General features: G+C 49.0%; 2 protein-coding genes across 5 annotated transcripts in view; one reads left to right on the forward strand and one right to left on the reverse strand.

The window, feature by feature from the left end:
- LOC119965784 (atypical chemokine receptor 4-like) overlaps positions 1–10,985 on the forward strand; it is a 39,144-nt gene extending 28,159 nt beyond the window's left edge. For all 4 annotated transcript variants that reach the window (XM_038796611.1, XM_038796607.1, XM_038796609.1 and 1 more), the window contains exon 2: positions 8,177–10,985. In XM_038796611.1, coding sequence (XP_038652539.1) covers positions 8,182–9,267 — 1,086 coding nt within the window. In that variant the 5' untranslated portion in view covers positions 8,177–8,181 and the 3' untranslated portion in view covers positions 9,268–10,985. The remainder of the gene's footprint in view (positions 1–8,176) is intronic.
- The window catches only part of LOC119965783 (acyl-CoA dehydrogenase family member 11-like), a 122,972-nt gene that overhangs the window by 73,685 nt on the left and 26,064 nt on the right, over positions 1–23,223 (reverse strand). Inside the window, 4 exon segments of the mRNA XM_038796606.1 lie at positions 15,542–15,640; positions 17,139–17,246; positions 20,044–20,182; positions 23,058–23,135. Of these exon segments, the coding sequence (XP_038652534.1) occupies positions 15,542–15,640; positions 17,139–17,246; positions 20,044–20,182; positions 23,058–23,135 (424 nt within the window).

The raw sequence follows: 23,223 nt of genomic DNA on the forward strand, positions 1-23,223 counted from the left end.
CTGCTGGACATCTGGAGGTCTTCGTGGCGTAGCGTCAGATTCAAACTAATGTCAGGGAAGGGGAAATCTATTTCACAGAGATTGCAAGAGTTTTGTGGGCATCTTTATTCATGGTCAATGGCGAATGTCACCATCACTATATCTTTCTCTCACTCTTTCCATTGCATCACTTTAATCCAGTGGTGGGCAACCTGCGGTCTGGGGGGTCACGTGGCCTATCTGGGTTCTGAGTGTGGCCCACGAGACATTTCGTTGACTGTCGCCCACACGCAGGGTTGTCTCATTCTGCTGATTTCCGTCTGCGTACTTTTTTTCCTACCGGAATGACTGAAGTGATTGGCACATAAAGCGAGGGCGAGTGAACTGAGGTGTGTGCTGATTGCTCACAACATTGTCTGCGAGAACCATTTTACCATTTGAAGGTTTTTTTAAATTTAGAGTACCCAATTCATTTTTTCCAATGAAGGGGCAATTTTAGCGTGGCCAATTCACCTACCCTGCGCATCTTTGGGTTGTGGGGGTGAAACCCACGCTTATACGGGGAGAATGTGCAAATTCCACATGGACAGTGACCCAGAGCCGGGATCGAACCTGGGACCTCAGAGCCGTGAGGCAGCAGTGCTAACCACTGCGTCACCGTGCTGCCTTTACCATTTGAAGTTGATGACAGTTTTACTAATATATAAACGATTAGGCATTTTTTATAACTCCTGATGAAATATTCGGCATGAATAAATTTAATCTTATTCACGGGGTCACGGTTAGTGAACAAACCCCAATGTCAACCTTGCAGCCCACTGGGATGAAGGAGGACCACTCCTGCGGCCCCCTCACCAGCAAAGTTGCCCATCGCTGCTCTAATCTGTTGAAGATCTTTCAAGACATTTCATCAGGCAGTACCACCCCTTTAACCCTCTTAATCTGAGGGAGCCAGCGCTCAGCGAAATATCTAAAATCCTTGTGCGTGTATATATCTTTAACTACGCTATCAAAGCACACCAACAAACAAACTCAAAACAAATGTTATAAGACTTTTAAACACAGTAAATTTTCACTTTTAAGCCAACAACACATTACAAAATCTGGCTTTTCAATCTCTATTAGAAGCAGGCTCAGAACTGAAAAGCTAATTACAACACTCCCATCCCACGGCAGAGTGTCCACGCCGTCGTACGGGCCGCTCCCACGTCTAATTCTGGCACCAGCGCCAACACGTGCACGTGCAGTGGCCTCCTTCAATGCGCCGGCCCCGATGCAACATGGCGCAGGGCTACAGAGGCTGGCGCGTCGGAAAGGAGGCCGGGGGACAGAGAGGCCGGCCCGCCGATCAGTGAGCCCCGATCGCAGGCCAAGCCACATCGGAGGCTCCTCTCCTGGGTCGGTGCCCCCCTTCCTGCCCACAGGCCGCCACCCAACCCTTGCACGCAGAGTTCCCGCCGGCTGCGAGCAGGTGTGGACGGCGCCAGCGGGACTCAGCGTTTTAACTGTGGCCGCTCGGCCCATCTGGGCTGGAGAATCAGCGGGCCGGCAGCGTAGAGCGGCCCCCGCCCGGCGCCGCGCCAACCACGCCGGCCCCAATGGTGCCGATTCTCCACTCTGCGTGCCGGCATCGGGGAGGCGTGGCCTGGTCGCGGGGATTCTCCGGTCCGGCCCAGGGCTGGGAGAATCCCGCCCTAAAGACCTATTCGCCAAGGCAATTATTGCTATATGCCATTTTATCAAGTGGAATAAATGTACTTGCTGTTAGTTCTTATTAAAAGTGAGGCTGTTAAAAATCACAAAATGAAAAAAAAAGTGATTTTAATCAAAAGATCTGCAGCAGAATGCTTCTTCCCGTGACCCTGGGCCATAAATATCCGCAGGCCCAATCTCACCCCAGGACACCAGTACAAGATTACAGGAAGAATAGAAATCCTCTGGAGAGGATGCAGAGGAGATTGACAAGAATGTTGCCAGAGCTTAAAAATTGCAGTTATGAGGAGAGATTGGGTCGGCTAGGGTTACTTCCCTTAGAACCGAGGAGGGAGAGCGGGGGGGCCTAATCGAGGTGTACAAAATTATGAGGGGCCCGAGATAGGGTAGGCGAGAAAGACTCGTTTCCCCTCACTGAGGGGACACTTAGCAGGGGGCATAGATTGAAGCTGATTGGTAGAAGGAATTCGCTGCCTAAATTGGTAACTGAGGCTGAAACACTCAACCCGTTTAAAAAGGTACCTGGATCTGCACCTAAAGTGTTGTAACCTGTGCGGCCCAGTCCCCAGAAGATGGGATTAAGAAGAACGGCTAGTTTATTTTTTCTCTTTGTTGGCCGGCGAAGACACGATGGGCTGAATGGCCTCGTTCTGCATATTGGTTTTCAGATACTAAGTATAAACTAATGTTACGAGAGCCTAACCCTGGGCGAGCTATTGTTTGAAGTCAATAAAATGGTTGGAAAAGTAAGATGCATCATTGAATAATAAGTACAGGCTCCCTGTGATAGGTTTCTGTATTGACATGTCCGCCACAAGAACCGCGACGTAAACAGGGCAGACAAACAACTACGGCGGAATTCTCCGGTCCTGAGACTAAGTGTTGACGCTGGGGCAGGATTCGCGGAGTTCCATAACAGCAAAACTGGTGCAGCACCTGGACCGATTCAGCGACTGTTAAAGGGCCAGCACCGGCACCACGTGGAACACAATCAAATCCAATGAGAAACTGTGCGGGATTCGCCGGGTCCATGATTGACACTCAGGAGGCACACTTCACTCCCCACTCGCACCGTCCCAGCCAACAAGATGGCACTGGTTGCACTGGAGTGCGCCCATCCCACTGACGGGGCGGCTGGGGCCAGAGGGCACCAAGAGGGGTGACCCATACGACCTGTGGCCCTAAGTTCACAGTGCACAGTCAGCAGCGTGCGCAGCTGCATGGCTACCTTGCCAGCTGCGGCCATGGTGCTCCGTCTCCGTCCACCCTGACCCGACAGCCCAGCTCCTGGCTACTCGCCCCGCTACTCTCCCCAGCCCTGGCAGAAGCCCCCGGACCAGAGGCACAACCAGCAGCTATCACAACTGAACACTTTCCGTACCCCCTCTCTCCTCCCCCCCCCCCCCCCCCCCCCCTCAGCAGCCATGGTACCGGTTTCACAATTTTTATAAGGACACATGGACCTCACTGTCAGGAATTTTCCCCAGTGGAGGTGGAGCATGGGGGAGGCCCCGGAGAATACCAAGTCAGGGCTGCTAATGATATGCCAATGGCGTTTACTGTACGTGTGTCTGAAACGCACTGATGCCGCTGTCGAGGCACCGGAGAATTGCGATTGGCGTGAACCACAATTTTGGCGTGAAAACCATTTCTCCGCCCAATCGCGTTTCCCGATTCCGGCGTCGGCCGGAGAATCCCGCCCCTGGAGTCCCTGTGCTAAAAGGTGGTGAGGTTCAAAAGAAGGGCAGGTTGCGGATCTGTTTGCCTTTACAGATAAATAACACTTGACCTGCACTCAGGGATTTTGCTACAAGCTCCCCGATGAAGTCAACAACGTTTCACTAAATGTTCACCTTAAAGCTTTTATATTGATCTAGAAAGACTCCCCAACATTCGCCAATATAACAAATTAGCTGCTCTTATCCTGAAACATCTTGGAAATGTGTTTAGCAACGATAAATGAAAGTATTTGCACTGAGTTTCAGCTGCAAGTCATGGTGTTATTGCACATCCTTAGTTATTTCATACACCCACCCCAAAAATGTACAAATCAGCCACGCTCTGGTGAGATAATTTGCAAGCGGGGGGTTGCGGGGGAAGCAAAGAAAGAAGTTAGCTGATTATTTTTTCTCTGTCACTTCTTTCCCCTTGTAGAAAAAAACACGAGTATTAATAGTACCAGCAAGGGTCATCTCACCCGGACTTTACAACTGAGAGCTTGCTCAAGCCAGTCATTCGGAAATCAGTCACTAACTGCCTTCTCCAGAGTTTGGCTGCAAGCTATCTGCTGACAGTAAATCTGCTGGAGCCCTGTGCTGCACAGGGCATGAACGATAGGCTGGCTGACAGAGGTGCAAACACGTCTTTTGTACCAAGTCCACAAAACGTTTAAAGTCACATTCGCACTTCACAGCAGCTGTGGTGGGATTTGAACCTCTGTCCCCGGAGATTTGCCTGGGCTCCTAGATTACTGGTTCAGTGATATTACCGCCATGCCACCATTTTCCCCATAACCAATCTATGGGTGGGTTAATGCAAGGCAGTGGAGGGAAAAATGTTAACATTTCTAGACCAAATCACTAAAAATAATGGGAGAGCCGGCTGGAGCAGAGTTTAATTTTCTTAGTTGAAAAATGAAATGAAATTAAATGAAAATCGCTTATTGTCACGAGTAGGCTTCAATGAAGTTACTGTGAAAAGCCCCTAGTCGCCACATTCCGGCACCTGTTCGGGGAGGCTGTTACGGGAATCGAACCGTGCTGCTGGCCTGCTTGGTCTGCTTTCAAAGCCAGCGATTTAGCCCAGTGAGCCAAACAGCCCCTGTTCTAGTCCACATCAGCTCACTTGTCGAAAAATATATTTTAATTGTGCTGCGTGCTGGGCAGAGTGTCTCCCAAGAGTTGGAAGAATTGCAAAATCCTTCCTCTGAAGCTATGGGAAAGCACAGTGCGCCAGGTTCGTGTAATTGACTGTAAAGCATTCTGAAATTGCTGAGCATCACAACTCTACAGGGCTCCTCTGGGTTTCTAAGAATCATCACACCCAGTTCCCATAAACTGGGGGGGGGGGGGTGAGAAGGTCGAGTACAGAGGAAAAGAAAATGTTTGCGTGTCATGTGTTGTACACACAGACGTACCAGTGGGTCAGGCAGGATTGAAACACTGAGCATAATTTCCATTGAAGGATTTGTGCTGCACTGGGATATATTCAATACTTAGGGGGCAAAATTAAATCCTGCCGTGCGTTTCTTGAGCGCAAAAGGCGGGGGCGCGGGGGGGGAAGCACCAATTTTGTGGGTCGACCTCTCAGACAAGATACAAGATTGTGGCAGAAGTATATCTGGTGTGAATTTTGTTTTACTCAACATGTGGGTGGCTTCCTGCACATAGGGGGCAGTCCCCTTGCATTGAGGATCCTAAAACTTGTTTAATGCCAGGCCCACCATCCCCAATCCAGAATTGCTGAGCACAGTAAACGCTCAGTCTTTCAGCTTTTTGTGCAGCCTAACCCACGGTCATGAAAGGGGACGAAGAGGTTTCGAAGAACCTCTTCTTTCCATAGCAAGTCTACAGGCCGCTGTCAGCCCCCCCCCCCCCCCCCCCCCCCCCCCCCACAGAGCCGTCCAGTTATTCCCTCATTGCCTCCAGGCCATTCAGGTATTGATCGAATTTTCTTTGCAAATTTCTTGTTGAATCTGCTTCCTGCTCAGGCGGCGCGCTCCACGTCACTTCAGCTCACACAGTGTGAATGCTTCGCCTTCTATTCAGATTGCTATCTTCACCTCAAGGGCAGCATAAAGTGTTCCTCAGCAGAGGTGCAAAGTTCACGTTTGCTTGAGAGGTTTCGCTTGGCCCGAGAGTGTGTGCGAAAAGTCAAAGCACAAAAGACAGAACCAATCCAATGAATATTCAACAATAGCGCCACGTCTGACAGCAACTCCGGCTTTTGAATATTCAGAGTCTCTCCACCTTTAAATAAGCCCAGTAAGAAGTCTTACAGCACCAGGTTAAAGTCCAACAGGTTTGTTTCAAACATTAGCTTTCAGAGCACTGCGCCTTCCTCAGGTGATCATCAACTCACACAACATCCACATGCAAATAAATTGCCTCCTCTTTGAAGGAGGTTTCGGAAAGAATGTGACAAATGCATGAAGGGCACCTCTACAGTCACTGGGCAGTCTCGAGTTCCCAGTGCTCCACTCGGCAAATGGTTTTTGATTTTTTTTTTTGTTTCCTCAAGGGGGGTCAGTAGCAGTAGGATTGTCCACCCGACTGGCTCCACAGAACAGTAGAGATGCCCCTTAAACGTCACTATCGTCACTAAGGGGCAGCTTTAGCATGGCCTATCCTCCTAACCACATCTTTGGACTGTGGGAGGAAACTGGAGCACCCGGAGGAAACCCAGGCCGATACGGGGAGAAAGTGCAAACTCCACACAGACAGTGACCCGAGGCCGGAATTGAACCCGGGTCCCTGGAGCTGTGAGGCCACCTGGTTACTGGCCTCCCTCCAGTCACCACCGCCCACCCCACCCCCGAACTTAGTCCCCTCAGCTGCTGCCAAAATGCCTCGGGAATCATCTCCAGTGCAAACTGTTCGCATAGAAGGAGGCTATTTGGCCCATCGCGTCTTCACCAGCCCTCCAAATGAGCAATTCACTTTGTGCCATTCTCCCACCTTCTCCCTGTAACCTTGCAAATTCCTCCTTTGTAGATAACAGCTGAACTCCTTTTGGAATGCGATTGAACCTGCCTCCACACAGGCTCGAGCTGCGCATTCCAGACCTTAACCCCTTACTGAGTGAAACACCTTTCCCCACATATCACTGTTGCTGCTTTTACCACTTATTTTAAATCTGCACCCTCGTTTCGATCCTTTCGCAAGCGGGAACAATTTCTCCCTGTGCCCCCTCATGATTTTCAACACTGGGTGGCACTGTCTGTGTGGAGTTTGCATTTTCTCCCCGTATCGGCCTGGGTTTCCTCCGGGTGCTCCAGTTTCCTCCCACAGTCCAAAGATGTGGTTAGGAGGATAGGCCATGCTAAAGCTGCCCCTTAGTGACGATAGTGATGTTTAAGGGGCATCTTGATAAAAACATGCATCGGATGGGAATAGAGGGATATGGACCCCGGAAGTGTAGAAGATTATAGTTTGGACCGGGCAGCATGGTCGGCACAGGCTTGGAGGGCCGAAGGGCCTGTACTTGTCTCTGTTCTTTTGTAATGGTCTCCTTCTGCACAATAGGAATTCTATGTTCCATGTCTATGACCTCTAAAAAATCTCTAATCTATCTTCACAGCTGAAATTTCTCATCTCTGGAACCATTCACATGAATCTTTTCAGTACGTCTCTCCAATGCTCTGTCATTTATGGCGCCCATCTTTGGGCACAGGGATCATTTCCCCGTGCCCACTAGGTGCCTGTAACACAGACCCAAAGTGACATTCCAGAACAGTTGGCATCACTGGCGATGATACTGATATATACTGAACGTGATCATTATTTAACTAGACATATTTCAGTTTGACTGAGCGAGTGCTGCATTGTCAGTGGGGCTGTCTTTTGTGAGGGAAGTGTTAAACCATCTGCCTATTGACATAGAAAGAAAATACCCGTTCAGACCACAAGAAGGTAGTTGAAACGTTAATAAAGTTACAAGCTAATCTTCTTTAACATAGAAAGGTGTGGTGAATGTAACGTAGAAATTCACACTGTATTTACCAATACCATTGTAAGTGCAGTAGCGTTATCCGACCACTAGGGGGAGTAGCTCTGGGAATGCTGAGTAGTTTGTACAGGGCTCCACCCACGACTCCTCCCCCTTGACTGCTGTATAAATAACCGTGTCCAGAGCCAGCCTGCAGTTCATCGAGAGTTCAAAGGGTAACAGGCTGGCTCTGTAGTAAGTAGATTAAAACCATTGTTCATATCTTAAAGCACGTGTCTCGTGAATTGATGGTTCCATCAAAAAGTAACAAAGTTTAAAATACAGTATGGACCCAAAAGGGAGCAGCTAGCTAAACATCGAAACAACAGTGACAGGAGTGAATTAGAACTTCCAGCAGTTAAATACGAATATATATTAGGCAATAACAACAACACCAGAATGATGTCACAGCACTTCCTGCTGACATCAGCAATGGATTGAAATAAGAAGATGTATAATAATAACACTCTATAGCAGAAAGAAAATACCCCATCAAACTAGAACCGGGTGTCCCCCTATTCCCCTGGCCAATATTCTTTTCTCAATAACAACCAGCAAAACAAAAAAAGATCAATTTGTGGAGTCTTGCTATGCCCAAATTAAGTGGTGTGTTTGGCTTCAGAGCAATGAGTTTGAGGGTGATTAATTGGTTAAGAGATGCTTCGGGCTGTTCTGGATGTTTGATATCATGCCAGGTAAATGAATTTCCTTCCAATAATACTTTTCCATTTTACGGATGTATTACTTGAATAACGTGATTGGTCTTCAATCTTTTCAGGTACCATGGAGGATGAGGAAATCTATTTTGACATCGAGAATTACTTTGACAATGGGAGTTATGGCGACTACATGAATGACAGCATCGACTATGATGATTATTACTACATGTGTGAGAAGGGTAATATCAGACAGTTTGCACAGTATTTCCTGCCAGCGTTCTACACGGCAACGTTGATCCTTGGACTTGCTGGGAATTCATTGGTGGTGGCCGTTTATGCCTATTACAAAAGGATCAAATCAAAAACGGACTTGTACATCTTGAATCTGGCCATTGCTGACTTGCTGCTTCTGGTCACTCTCCCCTTCTGGGCGGTCTACGCAGTCCATGGATGGATATTAGGGGTGGCCATGTGCAAAATCTCCTCGGCTTTCTTTGTCATGAATTTCAGTGCCAGCATGCTCTTCCTAGCCTGCATCAGTGTTGACCGATACGTCGCCATCTCCAAGGTGACGGGTCCGCTCACCGTAGGAAACAAGGACAAGCTGACCTGCTTGTGCGTCTGGGTGGCCGCCATACTGCTGAGCGTCCCCGACTTTATTTTCACATCAGTGCACCAGGCAGAAACCAGGGGTTTGTGCATCTCTGTCTTCCCCCCGCACATGGCCCAGCCGGCCAAGGCAACCATCCAGGTCTTCGAAATCCTCCTGGGGTTTATCATCCCGTCTCTGGTGATGGTGTACTGTTACTCTGCAGTGGCCAAGGCTGTGTGCAAAGCTCCGATTGGGAGGAAGAAACACAAAGCATTCCGGGTGCTCCTGGCCGTCGTGGGAGTCTTCTTCTTGACCCAGCTGCCGTACAACATCGTCAGGTTCTGCCGTTTGCTCGACATGGTGTACTTGTTCATAAAGGACTGCGGCAGCAGCAAGAATATGGACATCGCCATCCAGGTGACGGAGAGTATCGCTCTATTCCACAGCTGCCTTAACCCCATCCTGTACGCCTTCATGGGAGCATCATTCAAAGGCTACATTATGAAGGCGGTCAAGGAGTACAGCTATCGCCGCAGGCATCAAAACCAGTCCATCTCCCTGGAGTGCTCCTTCGCTTCCCTGTCCCAGTCAGATCATACCAGCAGCTTCAGCATCTAGATATCCAAATGCAACAAGTCTTTGCCCACAGAATCTCCCAGAATTGCATGACTCCGCCATGGTAACTCCAGGGGTGCAATGGAAAGCCACGCTCCCTCCCACCCAGTTTCTCATCGCCCCATGTTCGGTCATTTTCCTGGTAGCCCGAGTCAGGTTGTTGACACCGTGTCACCTCTTCCCCTCGCCTCCTTCAGACTGGCACCTTAACATTATCCACCACCTCTGGTTGATCTTCTCCCTCTCCTGTTTTTCCCTTCAGTTGCTCCTCCAGTTGTTGCCAGGACCAGGTTGTCCATCTTCATTTCCAATGTCCGTACATGGCCATTTATCTCTCGCTGACTGTATTTAGCAACCATGTTGGATTCTGAACTTCTGCACTTGATCTAACCGATCATTTCCCGGTCTGTCTATCCAGCTGATTCAGAGGATCCCCTTTCAAACCCACATTACAAAAGCTCTTCCCCTCTCACCCTCATCCTTCGGAGTCCAACACCCATGGAGAGCATTCCACACTGGCGACAGGACATTTTCTCAGCTTCATGTTGAAAAAGTTGAGTTCACCCACCGCGATTCAACAGGAGGAAATCAAATTCTGCTCAACGCTGTCGCTGTTAAGCATTTTCTCTAACGTCCACCCTCCTCTCTGATCGGAATCAATGTCTCTCGGGCCAACACACAAGGCAGTTCATCGGGAAAATCAACATGCACGCAAACTGCCTTGTGGGTCAGGATTTTCGTTAAAATACAAAATAATATTTTGCAATAACTTTACAAGTATCAGGCAAGTAGGGAGAGTCTAACCACCTGCCCTGGACAATCAACAGCGTTACCATCATTGTATTCCCCACCGTTAATATCCTGGGGGTTATCATTGATCAGAAACTGAACTGCACCAGCCATATAAATACATTGGGAACAAGAGGTCAGAAGTTGGGAATTCTGTGGCGAGTAACTCACCTCCTGATTCCCCAAAGCTTGTCCACCATCTACAAGGCACAAGTCAGGAGTGTGATGGAATACTCTCCACTTGCCTGGATGAGTGCAGCTCCAACAAACTAAGGACAATCCAGGACAAAGCAGCGTGCTTGATTGACACTTCGTCCGCCCAACATAAACATTCACTCCCTCCATCACCGACACACGTTGGAAGCTGTGTGTACCCGCTGAAAGATGCACTGCAACAACTCACCAAGGCAACTTAGGCAGCACCTTCCAAACACATGACCAATGTCAACCAGAAGGACAAGCATATGCTTGAGAACTTCACCACCTGCAAGTTCCCCTCCAAACCACACACCATCCTGCCTTGGAACTATATCCCATTCCTTCACTGTCACTGGATTCCTGGAACCACCTCCCGAACTGCACTGTGGGTGTACCCACACCACATGGACTGCAATGGTTCAAAAGTGTGGACCACCTTGTCAAGAGCGATTAGACGCATTCAATAGCATTGAGTGAACTTGCAAACACTAACCTACACAATTTATCTACAATGTATACAAATGTGTTATGTTTCTGCAATGGTTCTCAGATATTTATTCTTTCTTTTTGGAAGCTCCTGACTGTAATGTAGCTGATATAGTCTAATGTCATTAGATACTTAGTATTTCAAAATTAGCTTTAAATGTTTATGGCTTTTCTCAGTATTCAAAGAAAGATCAAACCATGCTTATACTTTGTGAGATTGCAAAATTAAAGATATTTATGTACATGTATTTTTCATAACGTATGATTTGAAGAGCATGACGTTTAAATTGAACTGTAACACGGGTTGAAGTTTTACTGCCGTCTCCACCTGGGGGTGAAGGGTAAAATTGGGCACAGTAACATTGGCCCCAGGCCCATTGCCTACCTACCCCTGTTGCGATTTTATCAGCAGCAGGGGAGGTGTCGTATTGCCCGCTGGTCCGTGGGTCAAAGGTGACCCTTAAGTGACCAATTAATGGGATTTGACCCATGGGCAAGGGTCAATGCAAAGTCTCCAGCCCGCCTGGTGAAACCTGGCTTTCTGGGGGCTGTGCAGGGTTTGGGGGGGGGGGGGGGGGGGGGGGGGTGTTGGCCGTCCTTTTTGGGCAGCCTGTGCTGATTGGAGCCCCCCTCCCCAACCACGAAAAAAAGGTCATTCGCATCTACCCCCGGGGTTTCCCTTCCCACCCCTTCCCTGGCGATTCTGGCCCCCACCCCTTCACCTACCAGGCTTGCTCCAGCGAGGCCCCGGACATACCTTCGAGTCCAGGCTCCATCACGTTTCGGGACTGCTGGCTCTCTGATTGGCCAGCAGCTCACAGAAGGAGGCCTACCTCTACAATAGGGACAGAAAGCCACCTTTAAGCTAATTAACGGCTCAATGGTCACTGCAGGACTGCAGGTTAAGCAAAGGTTTTTACATCATCAGCCTATGATGTTCTTTGTGAGTGTACAACTTCTCTTTGACAGGTTTCTACATATTGTCCCACCCCACTTGCGGGAGTGTTGTTCCTTGTTGGGATTTTGGTCAGGAGTGTGATGGAATACTCCCCACGTGCCTGGGTGAGCGCAGCTCCAACAACACTCAAGAAGCTCAGCACCATCCAGGACAAAGCAGCACCGCTTGATTGGCACCCCATCCACAAACATTCACTCCCTCCACCACCGACAGACAGTGGCAGCCGTGGGCACCAATTCTCCGAGACATCATCTTCCAAACCCACAACCGCGACCAGCTAAAAGGACAATTAGGGCAGCAGACGAACGGGAACACCGCCTCCTGCAAGTTCCCCTCCAAGCCACTCGCCATCCTGATTTGGAAACGTATCGGCCGTTCAATCACTGTAATTGGGTTAAAATTCTAGAACTCCCTCCCTAACAGCACTGTGGGCGTACCTACACCATGTGGACTGCAGTGGTTCAGGAAGGCAGCTCACCACCACCTTCTCGGGGGCAATTAGGGATGGGCGATGATTGCTGGCTCAGCCCACATCTCATGAATAATTGCAGTTGGACAGTTGATTTTTCCTCAGCTTCACATGGGAGTCTGGATAGTGAGCATCAGATAACTATTAGATTCTGGAATGGAGGGGGCATTGGGTGGCGCAGTGGTTAGCATTGCTGCCTCATTGCGCTGAGGGCCCAGGTTCAATCCTGGCTCTGGGTCACTGGAGTTTGCACATTCGCTCCGTGTTTGCGTGGGTTTCGCCCCCAAAGATGTGCAGGGTACGTGGATTGGCCCCGCTAAATTGTCCCTCAATTGGAAAAAATGAATTCGATACACTAAATTTACTAAAAAGACAAAGATTGTGGAACGGTAATCCTGACCCTCCCTTTAATACCAGCACGGTGGTTTCAGTGGGACTCAGTGAATAAGGAATCCTCTTTAATTATTCCCCCTTCCCCCACCTTCCAGGAAGTTGGAGCCGATTCCAACATCTCAAGTGCCTTTGGTTGCGGCCACTCAGCTGAACTCAGCCCAGGGCAGTTATCCAGCCCCAGGATGAGGTGCCATTCCTGTCCTTGTTGTCTTGGGTTTCATACGTCTCTCTTTGTAGGGCCATGAATTGGATTCAATTTGAACTTGAATTGGTTTTTGGGGCAAATAAGGACACAGATTAAGGGCTTGCCCCGTCCATTCTGCCCGTTGACTTTGTAACTTTGAGAAAGGAAGAAATATGTATTTTTTTAATTCTTCCCCCTCCGCCCCCCCCCCCATGAGACATTTGGGAGCTTTTACACCGGGGATGCTCAAGGGGCCAGAATTAGCGGATGCAGATATCTCGGAGAGTTGTGGGTTGGGAGGAGATTACAGGGGTAGGGAGAGGGCAGGCCGCGTAGGGATTTGAAAACAAGAATGAGAATTTCAAAATCAGGACGTTGCTTGACCGGGAGTCAGTGTTGGTCAGTGAACACAGAGGGTGGGAGGGGACTGAAACTTGGTTTGAGTTAAGACACGGGCACAGAGCTTTGATCAAACAATCAATCCCAAATGATTGGCCTCATCTTGTTTGCTCGCTGGTTTGTCCATATTATATCCCACCCTCCTTTTTGCTGATTGTATCAATATGACGACAGGTCCACACTACTTGAAACTGTCAATGTCCAAACGGTCATTGTCAGCTCTCCGCAGAGGTGCTGATTGAGCGAGAGCATCTCCTCAGCGTTCCTCTGCTCCCGCAGTCGAGGGACAGCAAGAAAAGGACTCAAACAGAAGAGGAATATTTTGCGGGAGGGCTTTGGGAAACAGACTTAACAAAACCGTGTTGCTAAGTTGACGGCTTTATATGAATGGGGTAATGAAGCCAGAATGTTCCGCCGACTTACTTTGGGATGATTTTGAGGGGAAGCTGGAGGGATAAAGAAAAAAGAACGGTTGGATGAAGAGGGGCGGGAGGAGGCTCATGTGGAGGATAGTCCAGCTGGTTATTCATGAAGGCCCCGCCTTCGGGCAGCACGGTGGCACAGTGGTTAGCACTGCTGCCTCACGCGCCAAGGTCCCGGGTTCGATCCCGGCTCTGGGTCACTGTCCGTGTGGAGTTTGCACATTCTTCCCATGCTTGTGTGGGTTTCACCCAACAACCCAAAGATGTGCAGGCTAGGTGGATTGGCCATGCTAAATTTCCCCTTAATTGGAAAAATTGAATTGGGTACTCTTTAAAAAAAAATAAAAAACAAGAAATGGCCTTCTCAATCTTGTCCCTTGCCTGAGGTGTGGTGATCCTCAGGTTAAATCACCACCAGTCAGCTCTCCCCCTCAAAGGGGAAAGCAGCCGATGGTCATCTGGGACTATGGCAACATTACCTTAACAAGTCCAGCTGAGCAGAATGGTCTGCTTCTGTGCTGACCCCCTGTTTACATAATTTCTGTGAGACTCACTATCTATTCCATGGTTGCATTACTGCATCTCCATGTGAATTTGTCTTCCATTCAATTATAATCACATCGTTTGGCCGATTGGCAAGAGGAGGTCATGGGACACCTTGTAGATCTGAACCTGCCTGGGCAAAAATGGCCAACACTGGGCACAGGGTCAGGAAATAAATCAACATCGGCCACGTTTTGGGAGGGCTGCCGATCAGAGGGGCCAAGTGGCCTACTCCTCCTTTTCATACTCCTCCGCATGTTCGTAATTTGTTGCGGTTTTGCTGCACAGCACACGCGTGGATATACAAACAATGTTGCCGCCCTCCTGAAACAGGGCACCTCTCAGGCACAGGAGGGTACTGTCCTCCAGTCACTGGCTTAAGTCGATGGTCGTTGTCAACTGTGCAGTTGTGAGTCACAGATAATTTAGCGCCACGCGTCAAGGTCTTTGAAAGTCTGAGCCGGCATTTGCCAACCATTCTTCTTTGCCGGGCACGGAGGTTGGTTTGAGCCTTGACTTTTTTTTTTTAAATGCAGCCTACCATAGAACGTGAGCATTTGTTGCCCATTCCTAAGTGCCCTTGAAGTGAGTGGTTTGCTGGGCCATGAGCAGCAGCCTGGGCCTCTGGATTACTAGTCCAGTGACATTACCACGATGTCTCCCCTTCAGGTCGCGTAGTTCATAAAACATCCTGATTCTCAGAATAACACAATCTCCCCACCCCCTCCCCATCCCAAATATCCGCGGTTAAATCAGTGCTTCCAGTTCATCGACATTCAACATTTATGTCGGGCGGGATTCTCCGGTCACTAGCGGCGGGAATCCCTCTTCCTGCTGCTCGTCAACAAATTTCCCACTGGAGCCACACCACCCGGCCGGGATACCCATGGACAGGAGTGTGCGGGCAATGGGAAAAGAAATCCCAACACCCGAAGAAGTCCGGTCCACATCTTTAACCAAGGACATCGGAGAAGGCCATTCAGCCCATTGCATTTCTGCCAGCCCTTTCCAGCAGCTATCCTACATTAAACGCGGGGTGGTCGCTTTTGAGCCGTTAGGTTTTGGGAAAACCCAACATCAGTGAAAGTAACTGGTTTCAGCAAAAAATCCCCACACACATGTTTTCTTCATCAGCAACAGTATGGATTGACACAGTGCCTGTGCTGGCTTTTTGACATACAAATTGATTGTCTTAGCAACCGAGTGGGCCATTAGCAACAGGACTGCCATCTGGGAGGGCAACTGGCATGAAAGTAACAGGCCGGCTTAATGCCAGCCTCGTAAGCTTTAACCCGGAGATTGGTCAGAGTATAGGTGCCTCTCGTACCAATGGCAGCGTGCAGCCACCCGCACTGTGTTCAGGTGTGCGGGTGACCCTGGTCAGCCGCTGCTGCTATTGGTGGGGAACGTGCAGCATCCAGAACTCAGTTACTCACCACTGGTCCACCACTTCTTGCCAATGATCACGTAGCTTTCTCCATCCCGGTGAATGCTGCACTCGATGTTCGTCGCATCACTGGAAGCGACGTCTGGCTCTGTGATGTCCGTCAGAAAAACAAAGGTCAGAAATTAAACTTTCCAAATGAACATCAGCCTTTAACAATAGGGGTGGAGGGTGCTGACAGCGTCAATCAGGGGCCTCGGTGACCAACTGCTCAAATCAGACATTCCCATTTGCATTCTGGGAATCTGGTGGAACAGTGCGTAGCATCCCTGCCCCAGACGCGGAAACTCAGTCCCACTGCGGGACCTGACGGCCAAGGAAGGTGCATTAATAATGCGGCCAAGAGGTTGAATATCAACCTTCAAATCCTTCCGACACACACCAACAGCAGGTGGCGAGGGCGGGGTCGATTCCTGGCCAGCCGTGTGATGGACAGAACGCTGGGAGCCTCCACCATCACTGTCCATCACTCCAGACTGCAACATCCGTGTAACCACCCGTGTTATCGCTTATGTTGCTACGGCAACTTGAGTCCCCCGTGGGGATGACCGGCTCAGTTGGTTGGACGGCCAGATCAGATCGGACTGGCGCCAACTTCACGGGGGTTCAATTCCCGTTCCCGCTGGGATGGATCGGGACCCGACTCCTTGGCCTACCCAAGGTGGAGATTGTGGCGCGGTGGGTCGGACCGGCCTTCGGGCAGAGAACATAGAACATAGAACATAGAACAGTACAGCACAGAACAGGCCCTTCGGCCCTCAATGTTGTGCCGAGCCATGATCACCCTACTCAAACCCACGTATCCACCCTATACCCGTAACCCAACAACCCCCCCTTAACCTTACTTTTATTAGGACACTACGGGCAATTTAGCATGGCCAATCCACCTAACCCGCACATCTTTGGACTGTGGGAGGAAACCGGAGCACCCGGAGGAAACCCACGCACACAGGGGGAGGACGTGCAGACTCCACACAGACAGTGACCCAGCCGGGAATCGAACCTGGGACCCTGGAGCTGTGAAGCATTTATGCTAACCACCATGCTACCCTGCTGCCCAACTCCAGAAGCAGTTCACACTGTGCAGAATATTCCAATCATTTGTCTGTGAGTGGCATCAGTCCAAACGTCTAAACTGGCACAGGTTGGCAGGATAGGCACCCTGCCATCAGCTTTCTAAGCAGAGGCGATAGACAAATTGCATTAACATATCGGCTTTGACATTGAAGTACGTCCCAAAAGGTGTCACAGGAGTGTCACCAAAAATAAATTTGACACAAGGGAATTAAGGCAAATGACCAAAAGCTTCATCGAAACTGGATGTTTTAATGTAGGAGAGGGAGGGAGGGAATTCCAAAGTTTGGGGTGTCAGCAGCTGAAAGTGTGGCCGTCACTGATGGGAGTGATTTGGATTTGCTGAAGTTCAAGAGGCCAGAATTAAAGGAGTGCATATATCTCCGAGGTCGGAGGGCTGGTGGAGAGTACGGAGCTGGGGCGGGCGAGGGTCAGGTCGGGATCGGAAAACAAGGACAAGAGTTTCAAAACAGAAAACGATCAAAAGCCGAATGGATCTGGGCTGATCTAATTACCAGTCATGCAGAAACAGGAGTGGATTTCTCCGTTAAGCAAGGGCTCCAGCCATTTCTTCTTCTGTTCTTCTGTTCCGTACAAGTGCAATACCTCCATGTTCCCCGTGTCTGCAAAACAAGCGAAGGTGGACAAGTGGTCAGATGGAAAATTGCCTAATTCTGCAATTTAATTCTACTACTTCTTACAATGTTGTTTGACGATGGGCAGTTCACACACCACCCTTATGGATCAGTTACTGAGTGTTGGTTGGGGGGTGGGGGGGGAAAGAGAAGTATTTGAGGGTCAGGCAATTATTCCCGGTGACACTGACTCGGATCCATCCTTGCTTCCCTCACCGTCGCTCAGGGGGTGAGGGAGTAGGTGATTGGGGTAGGAGAGTGGGAGAAGAGATACCAGGATCGGCAGTGGGGCTGGTAGGGGTGGAGAGAGCACGTCGCCACCTCTTGGCCCACAAGGAGTGCTGAAAAAGTCACTTCACGTCTTGAGCCATTTTCGTCCACCTTTCTTTCACTGTCAGGTATCTAGAGAAACCCAGGCAGGAGCTGTCCTATTTACATCAGGCTCCCAACTACACTGTGGGAACCGGACTTAAATATGTTAATCAAGTGTGTCGCCAATACAAAACCCATCACTGTAAAAATGGCGGCAGGGGTGCGTAAACCTGGTTGGGAACGCATTCCTTGTTTTCTTTCATTTTGAAACCCCTCAGCACTCTCCCTCTGTTGGGTGAAGTTTAATGTTGAGACCAGGACCCTGTCAGCTTGGCTCAAACTCTCCCGCTGCTCTCTACTGTTATGGGCCAGGGTTTAGAGAACCCCAAAGTGTATCATGGAGTTCACCTGACCCACAACTTTTAATAGACTGTGGTATGGGGCACACACGGGCCTACTCTACAGGTGTGGTACAGCAGAAATGGAAAAGTATTTTTTAAAGCAAAACAATGTTTATTCTATGAACTCAAGTTAACCTTTTTAAAAAACATACAGTGAACATCTTAGCAACCATCAATTCAAATACAGCCCCCAAAGGCTACAACACTAAGTAATCCTTTAAGCTTTCCTTTTAACATCCATACTACTTTAAAAAAAACACCTCTAACAGAAGCACATCAGGTTAAAGTCACTACTGAAAACATTTATAACTCTGAATTCACCAAATGATCTAGAGATAGTCTTTTGATGGCAGAGAGAAAAGCAGTACACCTGCTTGGTCTGGCTTCAGCTCCAACACTGAAAACAAAACTAAAACACACCCTGCAGCCTGCTCAAAAACAAAAGTAAAAAGCCAACAGACTTCCCAGCTCCACCCACTCTCTGACATCACTGCAGTAGTAAACACCCATTTCTTAAAGTTACTCTCACTACAGACATTTATAAACACCCATTTATAAACACCCATTTCTTAAAGGTACTCTCACTACAAACATTTATAAACACCCATTTCTAAACACCCATTTCTTAAAGGTACTCTCACTACAGACATTTATAAACACCCATTTCTTAAAGGTACTCTCACATGACACTACCTTCCATTGTCTCCATGCTGTCAAACTCCTTTTCTTAATTCCAGCCTTGACTGGACTACAATTAACTCCAGCTGAGTATTGGGAAGGCCGTACCATCACGCTGCGCACCCTGGTTACCGATGCCACCTCCTCCCTTATCAACTGAGGCCTCCTGTTTAATGCCCCCCCAACCTCCCCCCCAACAGACTGTGCCTCACACCTGATATCCTCGCCAGAGAGATGGCCTATTTCCATCTCTGTCTCCTCACTTACCACCCATACCACTGTCTTCAGTTACTCAGATTCACCTCCACTCGATTATACAAGTGTTTTCCTACCATTCCTCCACAATTATCAGCTGATCTGAGACTCTGCTGCCTGATCCCAGCCAATTCTAAAGGCAGATCTTTGCACCCCCACCCCTGCCAGTGGAATTACATGAAGTGGGGTATAACATGCCCTGGATGACCTTCCCACCGTCCTCCTACCCGTCCCGATCTGTACACAACTGCACAATGAAACAGGTGAGGCTTAGGCCTTCCCACCGGCCTTTTCCCCAATTGAAGCCTTGAGAACTGGGCAATTAATGACCACCCACAATTTTGAGGCTGGCAGGGGCAGTTCAGGAGTAGGGGGAACCCAGCAGGTCACTCTGCTTGGGCTTCGATCTGGGAGAGGAGGGCACCTCCTTCACCAGCCTCCTTTCCAGATCGGGCACAAGGTCTGCCCTCACCCCCAAATCGTGGCTTCTCCTCCCACCTCTGGCCTCTCCATAAAAACACCCAAACCCCCTCTCCCCATATCCCTGGGCCCCATTACCCCTTTGCTCCATTAGAATCCCAGTATGTCGTTGGTCCTGGACTTAGAATCTGGGGGCTGCTTGTAGTCCCACTCCTGGCCACTGCTGCCGGTGGCGCTGCTGGGGCTACAAAGCTGCCAGCCAATCAGATTGGCCAGTGGCTCTCTTGAGGTGGGGAACTTCCTCCCAAGCGAGCAGCGGAAATCCCATCTCAAGCCAATTCAGGGTTCTTGGGAGTGATCAGTGGGAATCCCAACCATCCGAAAAATCCTGCCCTCGGTCCAGTTTGCCCAGTTCTGGCTGTCCTAAACTGGATCCCAGTCAACGAACCCTAGCCACCTTGTTGACCACCCCCTTCCTAACATCACTCACTCTGGCCTGGCATCTAGTGCTTTGTTCCTCACATCACCGCCAAGTGCCCTGGGACGGGTTTCCCTGCCAAAGATGTCATATTAACAGCAGGACTTTTGTTCCTGTCAACTTTCCTTCTCATTTAAATCTCACCGTCCTTGAGCGAACGGTGGCAAGGGCACCAATTAAATTCAGCAATTAAAACGCAAACTCAATGTTGGTGCCCGTGCCTTCATTGCTGGCAATCTACCTGGAGCCTGGCAGTTGAAAATCTCTGGCGCAAAGAAGCATCTTCCAGTTTCTTCAGCAATGAAAGCATAATCCAGCTGGCTCAGGCCACTGACTGCTGGCAGGAAGAGGTTCCAGAGGCCTAAGGCTTTCGCTTTGTGCTGCCAGAAACAGTAAACAAAGAAAAAGGTTCAAATCCTCAAACACTTCAAAGAGTCACAGAATGATACAGCTCAGCAGGAGGCTGTTCGGTCCATCCTTTCGGTGCCAGCTCTTCAGTAGAGCTCTTCAATTAATCCCATATCCCTGCTCCTTTGCAGGGCAGCACGGTGGCCTAGTGGTTAGCACAACCGCCTCACGGCACTGAGGTCCCAGGTTCGATCCCGGCTCTGGGTCACTGTCTGTGTGGAGTTTGCACATTCTCCCCGTGTCTGCATGGGTTTCGCCCCCACAACCCAAAAAATGTGCAGAGTAGGTGGATTGGCCACGCTAAATTGCCCCTTAATTGGAAAAAATAATTGGGTAATCTAAATTTTAAAAAAAAAATCCCAGCTCCTTTGCCAGTGCCCTGTAAATTTTACCCCGACAAGAATTGGCCTCCTTCGCTTTTGCGCGTTATTATTTAATCTCTTTCCACCATCCCTTTCAGGCAGTGTGTTCCACAATCACAACAACTCGCTGTGTAAAGAACCGTTTTCTTCCTGTCCCCTCTCTTCTTCTGCCAATCACCACAAATCGGTGCCCTCTGGCCCTTCAGACACCGGAAAATTTACTCTGTCATAACCCCCCATGAGGACTGCGAGGAAACCTTAGTTGATCTCCCCCTTGGGACCCGTGGAGTACGAGCTCCCCAGGTAGAGGGTGGAGGCCTAACACCTGGGGCTCGGTATAAGCAAAGGTTAAAAGCAGGCCCAGATCAGGGCCTGGTAGATAAGGCGTCCCAGCTAGGATTGCACTGGGAGTGAGCTGCTGCGTTATGCAGATCCTTGTCAATAAATATATCTTACGTTTACCGTCAACTTCCTCTGCATCATTATACTATCAAAAGCTCAGTGGGCTCAACAGCTGGCTTGTAATGCAGAACAAGACCAGCAGCATGGGTTCAATTCCCGTACCGGCCTCCCCGAACAGGCGCCGGAATGTGGCGACTAGGTGCTTCTCACAGTAACTTTATTGAAGCCGACTTGTGACAATAAGCAATTATTATTATTATTAAAACCCATCATGATTTTGAACGCCTCTATTAGACGTACCCTGCATAACTCCAATTTCTCAAGTCTCTGTGTTACTCTGTCTCACATTCCCAGTGCCATTCTGAAGTGCAATCTCTGCTGGAACGCAGGAAACCTGGGTCGGCAATTTGCGCACAGCAAGATCCCGCAAACAGCACTGCTAAATCAAGCTGATTCCTGATTCTTGTGCAATTGGTTTTGGGATAAATATTGCCTCCCCCCACTCCCGTTCTTCAAAATAGAAGCCATGAGATCTTTAATATCCACCCCTAGAAGGTAGACGGGGCCTCGGTTTTACGTTTCATGCACAAGACGGGATTTCCAACAGTGCAACGCTCCCTCACCATAGCAACTGGAGTGTCGGCCTTGATTTGTGGGTTTAGGTCTTGGAGTGGGGTTTAAAAATGACAGAGGTGGGGCAGCACGGTGGCCTAGTGGTTAGCACAACCGCCTCACGGCGCTGAGGTCCCAGGTTCGATCCCGGCTCTGGGTCACTGTCTGTGTGGAGTTTGCACATTCTCCCTGTGTCTGCGTGGGTTTCACCCCCACAACCCAAAAATGTGCAGAGTAGGTGGATTGGCCACACTAAATTGCCCCTTAATTGGAAAAAATAATTGGGTAATCTAAATTTATAAAAAACAAAAAATGACAGAGGTGACACACTTACCCAATGAGCCATGGGTTGAGGTGACGACCACCCATCATCCCAATGGTGGGGCAGATGGCTTACCCCACGTCTCTATTTTTAAAGTTTTTATGTTCCACCCGGCTCGCGGAGACTGTTCTTACTCAGTCTGGCTGATAACCAACTTTTAACAGACCTCGGAAATCGCCTAGCATGGATGAACTCACCACTACCTTCCCAAGGGAAGTTAGGGATTAGCAATGGCTTGGCCAGTGGCACCTACATTGAATGAATAATTAAAAAGAGCTCTTGACCAGCAGAGTGGTCATCAAGATGGGAGGGGAAAGATTTCCAGTTGAAAGCTCCAAAACAAACTGGATAATCATGCCAATAAATACACTCCGCAAATGGCACAGTGTCATGAAATTGTTTCGAAGTCTGTATTTTTAATTTTTTGAGACCAGGTCCTGGTTTCTTAATTGGTTTTCCTGGCTGTAGCGTCACTTCCAAGAAACCAAGTCAAGGGGTTTCAGCCTGTGGAGAAAGTCAGGCAGTGATATGTTTCAGTTCAGCAAAGAGAACTGAAATGGACAAGCCAGCGGAGAAAACTAAAAGCATTAAACTGCGGGAATGTGCTGCAGAGCAGTTTCTAACAGAGCCAACCACACCATGGAACAGGGTAATTGGGAGGGATTCAATGGAGGAGAGTTCAAAATCTTCGCCATCAGGTCTGTCATGACCCGAGAGCGAAACGTTCTACAGAAGCGTGCCATGTTGGAGTTAACTGTATCCATGGATACCAGAGGGAGCAAAAGTGGTTCATGCAAACTTCCTGTGGATTCCCAGCGTGACAGAGCAGTCCAACTCTCAAGTGAGAGCTTTGGGGACTGCATGTGGTGTCACGTGTTGCCAGAGACACATGTGAGATTTAGCCCTGTTGTATCAGCTAGAAAAAGTTTTGTTTATATTTTTGTATTGAGCACACTTTGCCGGTTAATTTTTATTTCACCGATGTTGATCTTGGTTTGATTGCTACAGTAAAAGTTCTGATCAGAAATGAAAACTTGCCTACCCGGTTGTTTCTATTGTGGTCTTGTAGGAGGTTTGACTCTTTGATGTTATTTGTCTCCATAGGGAACACAACAATAGTCACAAAGGACAAAAATTGCTTCACATTACCTTCAATGTCTCTACAATGGGGGGTTTCTGCCATCTGAGAGCTGAGTGTTCATTCCCAGCATAGAACTCCGCAACCTCCTGGATAAAAGACAAACATTGTTTGAATGATGGAAAGATACGGTGTACAATGTTGATTATTCATCAAGCTTCATAACATACAGGGCGG

This window comes from Scyliorhinus canicula, chromosome 5 (assembly GCF_902713615.1).
Source record: "Scyliorhinus canicula chromosome 5, sScyCan1.1, whole genome shotgun sequence".
NCBI classification, from domain to species: Eukaryota; Metazoa; Chordata; class Chondrichthyes; order Carcharhiniformes; family Scyliorhinidae; genus Scyliorhinus; species Scyliorhinus canicula.